General features: G+C 37.4%; 3 protein-coding genes and 1 long non-coding RNA gene across 6 annotated transcripts; 2 read left to right on the forward strand and 2 right to left on the reverse strand.

Annotated features, from left to right (window-relative positions):
- Nucleotides 1–597: 597 nt before the first annotated feature.
- Nucleotides 598–4,294, forward strand: tardbpb (TAR DNA binding protein b). Of its 2 annotated transcripts, none has more exons than XM_077726904.1 (5): nt 598–1,288; nt 2,068–2,231; nt 2,333–2,482; nt 2,560–2,730; nt 3,529–4,294. In XM_077726904.1, the coding sequence occupies exons 1-5, from the start codon at nt 1,048–1,050 to the stop codon at nt 4,024–4,026; spliced, it is 1,224 nt and encodes a 407-aa protein (XP_077583030.1). In that variant the 5' UTR covers nt 598–1,047; the 3' UTR covers nt 4,027–4,294. The 2 variants fall into 2 exon arrangements, with proteins under 2 accessions (XP_077583030.1, XP_077583031.1); XM_077726905.1 differs by having other exon boundaries at nt 2,333–2,473.
- Nucleotides 4,295–6,036: 1,742 nt separating this feature from the next.
- On the reverse strand, nt 6,037–7,418 carry cenps (centromere protein S). The gene is made up of 5 exons (XM_077727185.1): nt 7,269–7,418; nt 7,075–7,198; nt 6,586–6,619; nt 6,439–6,505; nt 6,037–6,358 (listed from the first exon to the last, which is right to left on the reverse strand). The coding sequence occupies exons 1-5, from the start codon at nt 7,296–7,298 to the stop codon at nt 6,260–6,262; spliced, it is 354 nt and encodes a 117-aa protein (XP_077583311.1). The 5' UTR covers nt 7,299–7,418; the 3' UTR covers nt 6,037–6,259.
- LOC144203646 (uncharacterized) lies at nt 7,074–10,875 on the forward strand. 2 transcript variants are annotated; one of them, XR_013327736.1, is made up of 6 exons: nt 7,074–7,135; nt 7,897–8,028; nt 8,105–8,156; nt 9,584–9,732; nt 10,093–10,145; nt 10,806–10,875. It is a non-coding gene; the product is annotated as an uncharacterized LOC144203646 (long non-coding RNA). The 2 variants fall into 2 exon arrangements; XR_013327735.1 differs by lacking the exon at nt 10,806–10,875 and adding an exon at nt 10,302–10,707.
- Nucleotides 7,789–9,559, reverse strand: rbp7b (retinol binding protein 7b, cellular). The gene is made up of 4 exons (XM_077727184.1): nt 9,450–9,559; nt 9,194–9,372; nt 8,130–8,231; nt 7,789–8,036 (listed from the first exon to the last, which is right to left on the reverse strand). The coding sequence occupies exons 1-4, from the start codon at nt 9,520–9,522 to the stop codon at nt 7,983–7,985; spliced, it is 408 nt and encodes a 135-aa protein (XP_077583310.1). The 5' UTR covers nt 9,523–9,559; the 3' UTR covers nt 7,789–7,982.
- Nucleotides 10,876–11,258: the final 383 nt, after the last annotated feature.

An 11,258-nucleotide genomic window follows, 5' to 3' on the forward strand; every position in this document is an offset into this window, starting at 1 on the left:
CTTCAATGTACTCGTGCTTTTGGAATGTGGGGAAAATCCAGGCAAATTCCAACAGAGTCCTTAACGTTATAATAAAAATAATATATAATATAAATTCATTTTAATTTTAAGCCTTCTAAGGGCTAATATGCAAATTTCAATAGGAAGTCGGGGTTAAATTTGAACGTAAAAACTGAGGGGAATGGACAAGCTACCTATATTTTCTCGATTTATATATATTAAAATACTGATCTATTGCGGAAAATAAAATTTGAAGTTAGGTGTGACAGATGTTAAAGCTGTAATTTTATTTTCTAGTCAGCTGACATAACGCCTTTTCTATTATTGTTTACATACAATATAGATGGTCGGCCATCTTGATATTGTATCAAGCGTCGTGTTGTGTGGACTGTACCATTTCCGGATTCAAAACAGGTTACTTACCTGTATAAAGCAGTAAAACTATACAATTAATTCAGAAAAAAACACAATCTCAGTGAAAATGCATTTCAATTCAAAGCGCATATTTAGAGGTTTAAAGGGCCACAGAGGAGTAAAAGAAATTTAAATATAGTTTACCCCGTAAAATGCACTGTTCCGGTTTTGATGACGCACTTCCTGCTTCTCTTAGCTAATCCTGTTTCAACTAGCCATCCATGGCGGCGTGACCGTCTTTCCTCGTGTAGCAAACATCAAAAACATTCTTTATGTCGTGTTTTTTGATGAAACGACAATTTACTAACACGGAATTGCAGTCGGCAAGTATCAACACGAATATTTTTTCGCTTTTGTACGAGTTTTCATGGATGTTAATGCCGCGATTACGGTACTTTAAGTGCGTTGTTGACACGCAAAACTGTTGGAACGAACAAAGGACAGAGCCGCATACCTAACTCATTTTTTCTGATTTAAATCGATTCTATTTATATTTAAACTTAAAAACCAGGAAGATTTAATCCTATTGTTTTGTTTTATAGTTTACAAATTTAAGTTTTATTGACTTATTTTGTGCAAGTAGCCACGATAGCCGTCGTAACAGTATCCCCCACCCGTCGTAACTCCGGACAAATGGCCGAGGTATACGTTCGAGTGGCCGAGGAGGAAAATGAGGAGCCAATGGAGATTCCGTCGGAGGACGACGGTACTGTTTTGTTGTCGACTGTGTCGGCCCAGTTCCCCGGAGCGTGCGGCCTCAGGTTCAGGAGCCCCGTGTCCCAATGTATGCGTGGGGTCCGAATCGTCGAGGGGGTTCTACACGCCCCCGAAACCGGCTGGGGAAACATGGTGTACGTGGTCAACTACCCGAAAGGTAAGCTAACGACTTATTGTCAATATTACGCTTTTTCTGCTTATTTTCTTCTTAAAGTGGATGTCTTAGTATCATGTTGTTTGTTTGAGTTGCTTTGAAGTAACGTTTTTTTTTGGATAGGTGACAGCACACTGGGAATGGTAGTTGTTTACATTTAAAAACAAACTGATATTCTTTAATGTCATTGAAATTAGGTTGAGTTGTTTATTAAAAATTCAGTTTCAAAATAAAAGACATGGGTTATGGGTCCTTGATGACATTCTAAAATTGATGACTATAATCACATTACGAAAAAAGTCAAACGTACTTTCAATTTTAATTAATGTAGATTTTTTTAATTAAGAGAAATTGTACCTGTAGTACATGGATATTGTGTGTTGCTGCATTGAGGTTTTGTTTATATTTGACATTTTTGTCTAAGAATTCTGACAGCAGATTTTGAAATAAGCCAAAAACTGCATTTTTTCTTTAAAAAAAGGTCTGTTGTGGTATTTGCCGTATTGTTTTGGATAGTGACTAGTAATCCCAATTTAGTAATTTTTGCCCAATGATTTCACCAAATTAATCCTTATCCATTATTTATTTTGTTTGTTTTTATTTCAGAGCCCTCTAGTGGCCGTTCCTTACTATTGCCTTTATAAGTAGTATCAGCTTTTCAGTAGTGGATATTGTGATTATATAAAGTTTACTATTGTTTTTATCGAGATGGTGTATTAATAAATGAGAAAATGCCAGTCCTAATTTAATCGCTAATAGCTAAACCAATGTCTTGCACACAGATAACAAAAGAAAAATGGAAGAAATCGACGCCTCATTGGCCGTAAAAATGAAGCGCAACGACTTGAAGACGTCAGACTTGATCGTGCTAGGTCTTCCTTGGAAAACCACGGAGCAGGACCTGAAAGAATACTTCAGTACTTTTGGAGAAGTCATCATGGTCCAGGTAAGGATGTACCACGGCGTGATGTACGCACGTCGTGTGTCAATATGACGTGCGTACATCACGCTGTCATGAAAAATCTCTCCCTCTTCTTTTTGGGTCAGGTAAAACGAGACGGAAGGTCGGGAAATTCCAAAGGCTTTGGATTTGTGAGGTTCACAGAGTACGAATGCCAGGAAAAGGTCATAGCCCAGCGCCATATGATTGATGGCAGGTGGTGCGATTGCAAGTTCCCCAACTCCAAGGTGAATATGGTAATGCCATCGAGTTTGAAATGGTGTCGAGCTCTTGTTTTTTTGCGTAACCTTGAACTCACGGTGTTGTCTCCCAGCAAGGGCCGGATGAGCCCATGAGGAGCCGAAAAGTCTTTGTGGGTCGATGCACGGAAGATATGACCACCGACGAGCTGAGGCAGTTTTTTATGCAGTATGGAGAGGTCACAGATGTCTTCATCCCCAAGCCATTCCGGGCTTTTGCTTTTGTTACCTTTGCGGATGATCAGGTAATCATTTCGATCAGGACCTCTAAATACTTAGAAAGTATTTTTGCATGCTAAACCCAGATTTTGAGGATGTGTGAATATCTCAGTCCGGACCTGATATTTTAAAATCTTTTTAGAGTTTGGTCGATATGACAAAAATTGTTATCATGATAAAAAAAAAAATGTATGGTAGTTTATAATTTTCATCTACATTTCTTAATATTGTCGTTGACAAAAAATATTTCAAGATGGCTATGGTTAGCATTTTAGCGCTCAGCTTTACGTCTTCTTTATTGTTTGTTGTTGTGTAGCATCAAATTAGATTAAATAAATTTATTTATTCCATATTTTGGGAAATTTTACTGTCAGTAGTAAGAGGGTGAGAATACAGACACAGCAAAAGACATTTTAGACGTAAATAAATGGGTAATAAATAAGTAAATTCATAAATAAATAGGTAATAAATAAGTAAATTCATAAACAAATAGGTAATACATAAGTAAATTCATAAATAAATTATGACTGTTGCTGAAATATATATATATACACATACATACACATACATACACATACATACACATACATACATACACATACATACACATACATACACATACATACACATACATACACATACATACACATACATACACATACATACACTTACATACACATACATACACATACATACACATACATACACATACATACACATACATACTCATACATACACATAGATGCACATGTATACACGTGAATGATACGAAAAACTGAAATGCCTGAACTATGGTAACGTCTGTCTCATTTCGGCCCCGCTAGGTGGCTCAGTCGCTCTGCGGTGAAGACCTGATCGTCAAAGGCGTGAGCGTCCACATCTCCAACGCCGAGCCCAAACACGGCAACCGACAATTCGACCGCACGACCCGCTTCGGCAACGGCTTCGGCGCCCAGGCGTTCGGAGCCAGCCGCGGAGGCATGGGGAGCGGCGGCAATAGTAACATGGCCAATTTCGGTTCCTTCAGCCTCAATCCCGCCATGATGGCGGCGGCCCAGGCCGCCCTGCAGAGCAGTTGGGGGATGATGGGAATGTTGGCTAGCCAGCAGTCGTCCTCCTCGGGCTCTGGCGGTGGCGGAGGAGGGGGCGGTGGCTCTGGCCGGGACCAGAATCAGTCCTTTGGCGGGGGGAACGGCAACTACGGAGCCGGCTCGGCCAGTTTGGGCTGGGGCGCGGGCTCAAACTCCACCAGTGGAGGTAGTGGATTTAGCTCGGGGTTTGGCTCCAGCATGGAGTCAAAGTCTTCCGGGTGGGGTATGTAAAGAAAGACAAGGGGAAGAGAAAAAAACGGAAAATGTGCGGTAAGTATTTGGATATAGAGTCTTTTCATATGTTAATTTTTTAGGTGTCTGCGTATTTATATGACACCAAGATGGTTTTGTACAGTTGGAGAAAAATATTTTATTTAGAAAAAAGGGTGTCCAAACTGTGGTTGATGGCCATTTGAAGTGGTAGGTCCCAATGGATTGGTCATTTATTTGTTAAAAAAATGTTTTGCATTAAATTGATTTGATTGAAATTTAAAGACAACACTGAGAACTGGTTTTGGGTTTTCAGGTTATTTAAAGATTGTCTAAATTTAAGATATGAGTGCCGTCTGGGCATTCTGCGTTTTTTTTTTTTTTTACAGATTGGACACCCCTGTTTAATTGGCTCATGGGTAAAGTGATTTTTTTTTTACTCATTTCAACTGGATTCTCTAATGCATGTTTTTTGTGTACTGTGATGATTTAAGATAAGATTTTTTTTCCCCTTCCGTTCACTAGCCAAGTTGCATTGGAGGAGAATCTGGTTGAAAATGAAAATGTCTAAGTTAAACTTTTATTTTTCAGTCAAAAATGGACACAAAAACGCCCTTCATTGAAATCTCTTCTGCAGTTGCTCTGTCTCTCTTCAGTTTCCATGCGAGGAAGCTCCAATATGGCAGCGTTGTCACTCTCCCGCCTGTCTTAATGCTATGCCCATCAAACAACGACTTAACTCCGTCGAGACGGTGGGTGTTTTTTCACTTTTTTTCCCTCAAAAAAAAGACTTATGATTGGAGAAAACTGCGCAAGTGACCGATTTTGATGAGTGCGGATGGCTTGAAGAATGGCGCAAAAAGAGTGGAACGGCTGGTGAGTGAACGGACTGAGAACTGCTTGTGAGAACGAGCCCCCCCAAATCCCCCAAAAAGTGTATGAGTGGAAGCAAGGAGACCCCTCATAACCCTTAAAAAAACATGGACATCTTTTTCTATAATGCAAGCTTTTCTCCCCTTTATTCATTATGTGATGACACGATGATGATGATGATGAAGATGATGATGATCTTGTGGAGTGTTGTGCTCTTTGTAATGCTGTATGTTGTGTTTTTTCTTTTTTTTTTTTTGGACTAATCTGTCCGACAGTGTGCGTAATTGACGTTGAGTGGCGTTGACTGACAAGGGGGCGGAGTTACAAGTGTGATGTGAGAAGGAGGGAATGTGTCCTGGCTCCGCCCCCTCCCTTGGTTGGACACAAGGATCTTGGTGTTTGTGAGGTGTTTGGAAATTGTCAAATGGAGTTGACGAATAAAGTTTCATTTGAATTGATTGTTATTTGCGTGCGATTAAAGAAACTAATTTGATTGACACATTTAGGAACTACGATGGTCGAGGTCAACATTTGGAAAAACTGCAGACTTGAAGGATGAAGACTTCCCGAGTCCTGACACTTTGCCTTCTCGGAAATGCGGTAGTACCTTTTTTTTATCACTTTTTTTTAGGTTTTAGATACAGATAAAGGTTCTTTTTCGTCCGATAATTTGGTTGGGCGAGATAGTTTTGGATGAGATAATGAATGTTTGGATTTAAGGGCCTTTTTTTTTGATTGGCTGGTAATTTTTCACATTTGTCGAATGGATAATTGCTGCTGTTTTGTTGAATGTGTAGGGGTCGCTATTTGACTATTTTCCATCACTGAATTCTAAATTAATGCAGTTTTTTATAAGCCTGGCGGCCTGCTGACCAGTGATAATGTTACAAAACGAAAGTATTTTAAGCACAATGGCGACATTTTTCGTATTGAATTTTTGTCAAGATTTCAAGATTGTCATTTTTTAATTATAATATAAATTTTTATAAGTATTGCTAAAAGAAGGCTTATTCTGAATAGTCTTAATCGTTTTTTGTTCCTGTTTTCATGTATTTCAGGTGACATAAAACGGGTCAAAAAATTGTAAATTCAGTTTGTCACCAGTAGGAGAAAAACATTAGTACAAAATACATGGTGTTTTTGACAAGTGCCAAGAAGTTAGAGAAAAATACTGTTTATTTATTGATACAATTGATTTCCTAACATGGAATATTTACAAAAAAAGTAGTATTTCATTATTTGGCGGCTAAATAATTTAACGTTGAAAAAACAATTGTCACTTGAACTATGCAGTAAATCCCATCTGTTGAATTTTTTTTAATTTTTTTTACAGGGATTATTTTTTGTCATTTTTAAGAGATTTTTTTTAGGTCCGAGTGTTTCATTCTTTGCTCTCGTCAGCGTCTTTGTTCTTCTTCTTCTTTTTTAAAGCTTTCTGCTCTTGTTCCACTTCTTCGCTTTTCCTCTGTATGTGCGTTGACTGAAATAAAAGGGAATCCCAACTCACCAATGTCTCTTATTTCATTCTAGTCGCAGAACTATTCGATGGAGAATACTTACCAATGCAGTACTACGTCGAGCCAAAAGTTTGACATCATCTGCAGACACCGTGCATCTTTTTGCATGTCTGCAATTAGAATTTCAGGTAGTATTGAGGTTAACATAAAAATGACCTAACATGCCAATGTATTTCTAGAACACGCTTACTTGGCAAATGCTTCCAAATCTTTTGCAAATATTTCTGAAAAACAACCATAAAGCAGTTTTGTAGCAACTTCAATAGTTTTTTGTAGCGATTCAATCAAAACAATGTTAATAATATAGAATAAATGACAGTTTTTTAAAATTATAATTGGATAAACTATTAATCATTAGTGAAATTAAAACATTTTTTAATAATTATCCATTCATAAAATAAACAATCGATAGATTAAATTGTTTTTTAATAGTAGCAGTTGTTACTGTCTCAAGTACCAATAAAGTTTTTTTTTTCAAATTTAAATTCCACATCCAATTCATTTAAACTAATAAGTTTTATGACTAAAAGTGCTATTGAGCGTCAAATTTAGCCTATTCAATCGTCCCAGTTAAAATTATTTGGACGTTTATAGCCGCCAGTGGAAGCAAAATAGTTAAACGTGTGGATCAATAAAGTGTTAACCAATTGTATGGAACCAGGAAGTAGTCGGCACCCACCACACTGTCCGAAGGTGGTCTCCGTGATGGCAGCAACAACTTGACGGCTCAACTTTCTACGGTATTCTTCGCTCATATTCTGACAAATTCGACCGACTGTGAAGTGGATGGTCGCCTTTAGTCGCTAGAATACAAACTCTTGTTATTGACATTTTACAATGCAGTTGGAAGCATATCCACGATTGATTGCCTACCAGTTTTGTTTCGTCGTCGCCCGCTGCCATGTTTGTAGTTGTTGTTGCGTTAATTTTCCACGTTTTAAGGAGATAAGTGTCGCAGTTTATGTTCGTACATTTGGCGCTCGCATTCAACTAGTCCAAAACAGCAAACGACTAATGACTGAATTTCCTTTTGTTACTTTTTACAGCACTACCATGCGTTAGGAAGCTGTACTACAAAACTGTTTCCAGAAGCCCCCTGGTGGAGTAAAAGAACACTGAAGTTATACTTATAGCTTACTATATACCATGTAGTTTGTGGAAGAAAATTTAGCCTTACTATACTATGTCGTTTTTTGAAGAAAATTTAGCCTTACTATACTATGTAGTTTTTTGAAGAAAATGTAGCCTTACTATACTATGTCGTTTTTTGAACAAAAAGCCTTACTATACTATGTCGTTATTTCAACAAAAAAACCTTATGTTTGTGGAATATTTATTTTTTTCAAAAATGAATACAATACATAAATGAGTATGACTTTGTGCAGTTGGGCAAACTATTGCACACTGAGTTTAGGTTTTCATTCCAACACATAACAAGGACATCTTTTCACCAAACTGTCAATCAGTGGATTTCAGTCAAATTCTGCTTTTTTTCCTACAGAAATCTTCTCTTTCCTGGATGGGTTGCCACAAACACCATCCCTCAACCTCGAGGACGCTTCAAGGACCAATTTGCCTATCCGTAAATCAGAGTGACCTTTTGTAAACTTGCTTGCAGACTTGATCCTCACAGGTGAGCTCCTGAAATTACATCATATTTGGGTCAAAGGTTAATTTGTATTAATTCCACCTCATTTTTTGTAATCTAGTCAAATGGTGATTATGAAATCATACCAAGTGAAGCTCATCTCCCTGAATCCAGTGAGTCCAACCTCGATTCTTTTTTTCCCCACGCTGAACACACACTAGCTTGTCCTTTTCCCAGTTGACCATACTCTTGAAAATACACACAATCACACAAGGAAAAAAAGCCTTATAAATATATAAAAAGTCCCAAAATACTACCATGTATATAAATAGTCCAAAAATACTACTGTCTATAAAAAGTCGTAAAAATACTACTATCTATATAAAAAGTCCTAAAAATACTAATAGGTATATAAAAAGTCCAAAAATACTACTGTGTAAACAAAGTCCAAAAATACTACTATGTCTATAAAAAGTCGTAAAAATACTACCATCTATATAAAAAGTCCTAAAAATACTACTAGGTATATAAAAAGTCCAAAAATACTACTATATAAAAAGTCCTAAAATACTACTGTCTATAAAAAGTCATAAAAATACTACTATCTATATAAAAAGTCTTAAAAATACTACTAGGTATATAAAAAGTCCAAAAATACTACTATATAAAAAGTCCTAAAATACTACTATATAAAAATTCCTAAAATACTACTGTGTAAACAAAGTCCAAAAATACTACTATGTCTATAAAAAGTCGTAAAAATACTACTATCTATATAAAAAGTCTTAAAAATACTACTAGGTATATAAAAAGTCCAAAAATACTACTATATAAAAATTCCTAAAATACTTCTGTCTAAACAAAGTCCAAAAATACTACTATGTCTATAAAAAGTCGTAAAAATACTACTATCTATATAAAAAGTCCCAAAAAAATACTACTAGGTACATAAAAAGTCCAAAAATACTACTATATAAAAAGTCCTAAAATTCTACTGTGTAATTTATAATTTTAACTTAATATCTTAAAATTTTTTATTTATTTTTTACTGAAAAAAATCTGCGAAGCTCTTGAGTCCGCGATAGCTGAAGCGCGAAGTAGCGAGGGAACACTGTACTATACTATATCATTTTTAAAAGAAAAAAAGCCTTACTGTACATGGTTATTTTGTATAGAAAAAAGGCAGAAAGCAATTTCGACTCTGTTTCACCTGGCATAACCGATTATCCATTCCCTTGGTGACCTCTTTAAATTCCTCCCCAACCTTGAACGCAACATCATAATTCCTAAAACTGGTCAGAGTCTTGACGGTGAATTGATGACCTTCTTGTTCGATCACTTTCCGAGGCTTCAACATGGCCGCCATTTTGCGGGTTGCGAAATCAATCCCTGCAAAAAACTTTCTTCTCCATAAAAATGTCCCTAAAAAATCATTTTATTATATTTCCAAATTTTTAAAGACTTACCAAGAGCAATCATGTATCCTTCAAAGTTGACATTACTAACCATGTCCCACGTCCCGGAGTAGTTGGACGCCATCGCAGATGTTTTTTTGTAGCTTGTGGATTCGGCAACGTGTTTTTATGGTGTGTTAATGTAGGCCAGAGGTGACGGGATGAGGACTTAAATGGGTGGGACGGGACCTTTTGCACACAATTGAAGACAACAGACGGAAAAGTGGTCTGCCACATTTAAGGTGAAAGGTCGCTGGGGAGAGGAGACAACCTGAAGGCCTACTCTCTCGCATTTGTGAGTATCAGTGTGAATTATTATACAATTTTATGAGTTTACAACAAAAATCTGCGATGTAGTGAAGTATGAAAATGTATAGTAAGGCTTTTTTTTGCCTAAAAAAATGACCATGTATAGTAAGGCTTTTTTTGTAAAAACGACATAATATAGTAAGGCATTTTTTTTGGTAAAAATGACATAGTATAGTAAGGCTAATAGAAGATTGTTCATTCATTTTCTATATTACACGTCCTTGCTCATGGGTAAAGTGTGGACACTGTGGCGTAGAGGTTAAGTCGCGTGTATCTCGTCTGGGAGACCTGGGTTCGAATCCCGGTTGGGACACATTTTCATTTAGTTGTTTCTATGTATTTGCAGGCAAGACCTTCAAATGACGACAAAGGAAAGTGTAGCCACTTGGTGGCGCAGAGGTTAGTTCACTGGACTCCCATGTGGGAGACCTGGGTTCGATTCCCGCTGTCGTCATTTGGTTGATCACCAAACCATGTAGGTGAGTAAATGGAATAAGAAGAAAAAAAAAGAAAAATATTTTTAATTTTTATTAAACACTTTGTCATACTTTTCAGCAAAAGGTTATATTCCGAACTGCCTTCGGCAGTTCGGAAGACACTTGATGGACCTGTCCGTGCGAAAGGCGTTCTCGGGTCGGCCTTTGGCCGACCCTCGACCGCTTGTTTGGTCAGTGAACCGCCGACACCGGGAAGCGAACTCACGTTCTCTCCGTGCAAAGGCGAGTGTGCAACCCACTACACCAACTCGTGCCCCACTTATACATAGGTGTTGAAACGTTTTATCCAAGGAAATGGGGTGAAACACTTAGTCATTTTTTGAACAAAATGCTTCATCCACCACTGAATACTTATACATTTAAACACTTAGGCATTAGAACTTATTCTTTTAACTGAATAATATTGGGAAAATCATTGCCTGCACTGGGATTTGAACCCAGGACCACAGGGGTGGTAGACTGATGACTTAGCCACTGGGCCACCACCCTGTGAGAGAAAGTAGTAATATTTATACTCTTATCTCATTCATTTACCTGAATAATATTTGGAAAATTTTTGCAGGTACTTGGATTTGAACCCACAACCACAGAGGTGGAAGACTGATGACTTATCCACTGGGCCACCAACCTGTGAGAGAAATCTGTAGTACTTGTGCTTTTATCTCTTTCATTTACCTGAATAATATTTGGAAAATGTTTGCAGGTACTTGGATATGAACCCAAGACCAAAGAGGTGGAAGACTGATGACTTATCCACTGGGCCACCACTCTGTAAGTGAAATCTGTAGTACTTGTACTTTTATCTCTTTCATTTACCTGAATAATATTTGGAAAATGTTTGCAGGCACTTGGATTTGAACCCAGGACCTCAAAGTTAGGAGACTGATGACTTATCTACTGGGCCACCACTCTGTAAGTGAAACTTGTAGTACTTGTACCTTTATCTCTTTCATTTACCTGAATAATATTTGGAAAATCTTTGCAGGTACTTGGACTTGAACCCAAGACCAAAGAG

The sequence above is a fragment of the Stigmatopora nigra genome, chromosome 10 (assembly GCF_051989575.1).
Source record: "Stigmatopora nigra isolate UIUO_SnigA chromosome 10, RoL_Snig_1.1, whole genome shotgun sequence".
NCBI lineage: Eukaryota > Metazoa > Chordata > Actinopteri > Syngnathiformes > Syngnathidae > Stigmatopora > Stigmatopora nigra.

What these genes read in the sequence shown, in the direction of transcription:
- tardbpb (XM_077726904.1), top strand. Translation starts at nt 1,048, where the DNA reads ATGGCCGAGGTATACGTTCGAGTGGCCGAGGAGGAAAATGAGGAGCCA. An exon ending in GAGAAGTCATCATGGTCCAG is followed by an intron (nt 2,232 to 2,332) that starts GTAAGGATGTAC and finishes TTTTTGGGTCAG; the next exon opens with GTAAAACGAGACGGAAGGTC. An exon ending in TTACCTTTGCGGATGATCAG is followed by an intron (nt 2,731 to 3,528) that starts GTAATCATTTCG and finishes CGGCCCCGCTAG; the next exon opens with GTGGCTCAGTCGCTCTGCGG.
- rbp7b (XM_077727184.1), bottom strand. Translation starts at nt 9,522, where the DNA reads ATGGCGTCCAACTACTCCGGGACGTGGGACATGGTTAGTAATGTCAAC. An exon ending in AGGATACATGATTGCTCTTG is followed by an intron (nt 9,373 to 9,449) that starts GTAAGTCTTTAA and finishes AGTTTTTTGCAG; the next exon opens with GGATTGATTTCGCAACCCGC. An exon ending in AGGGAGATGAGCTTCACTTG is followed by an intron (nt 8,037 to 8,129) that starts GTATGATTTCAT and finishes ATGTAATTTCAG; the next exon opens with GAGCTCACCTGTGAGGATCA.
- cenps (XM_077727185.1), bottom strand. Translation starts at nt 7,298, where the DNA reads ATGGCAGCGGGCGACGACGAAACAAAACTG. An exon ending in GACCACCTTCGGACAGTGTG is followed by an intron (nt 6,620 to 7,074) that starts GTGGGTGCCGAC and finishes GTTGTTTTTCAG; the next exon opens with AAATATTTGCAAAAGATTTG. An exon ending in GATTTGGAAGCATTTGCCAA is followed by an intron (nt 6,506 to 6,585) that starts GTAAGCGTGTTC and finishes TTCTAATTGCAG; the next exon opens with ACATGCAAAAAGATGCACGG.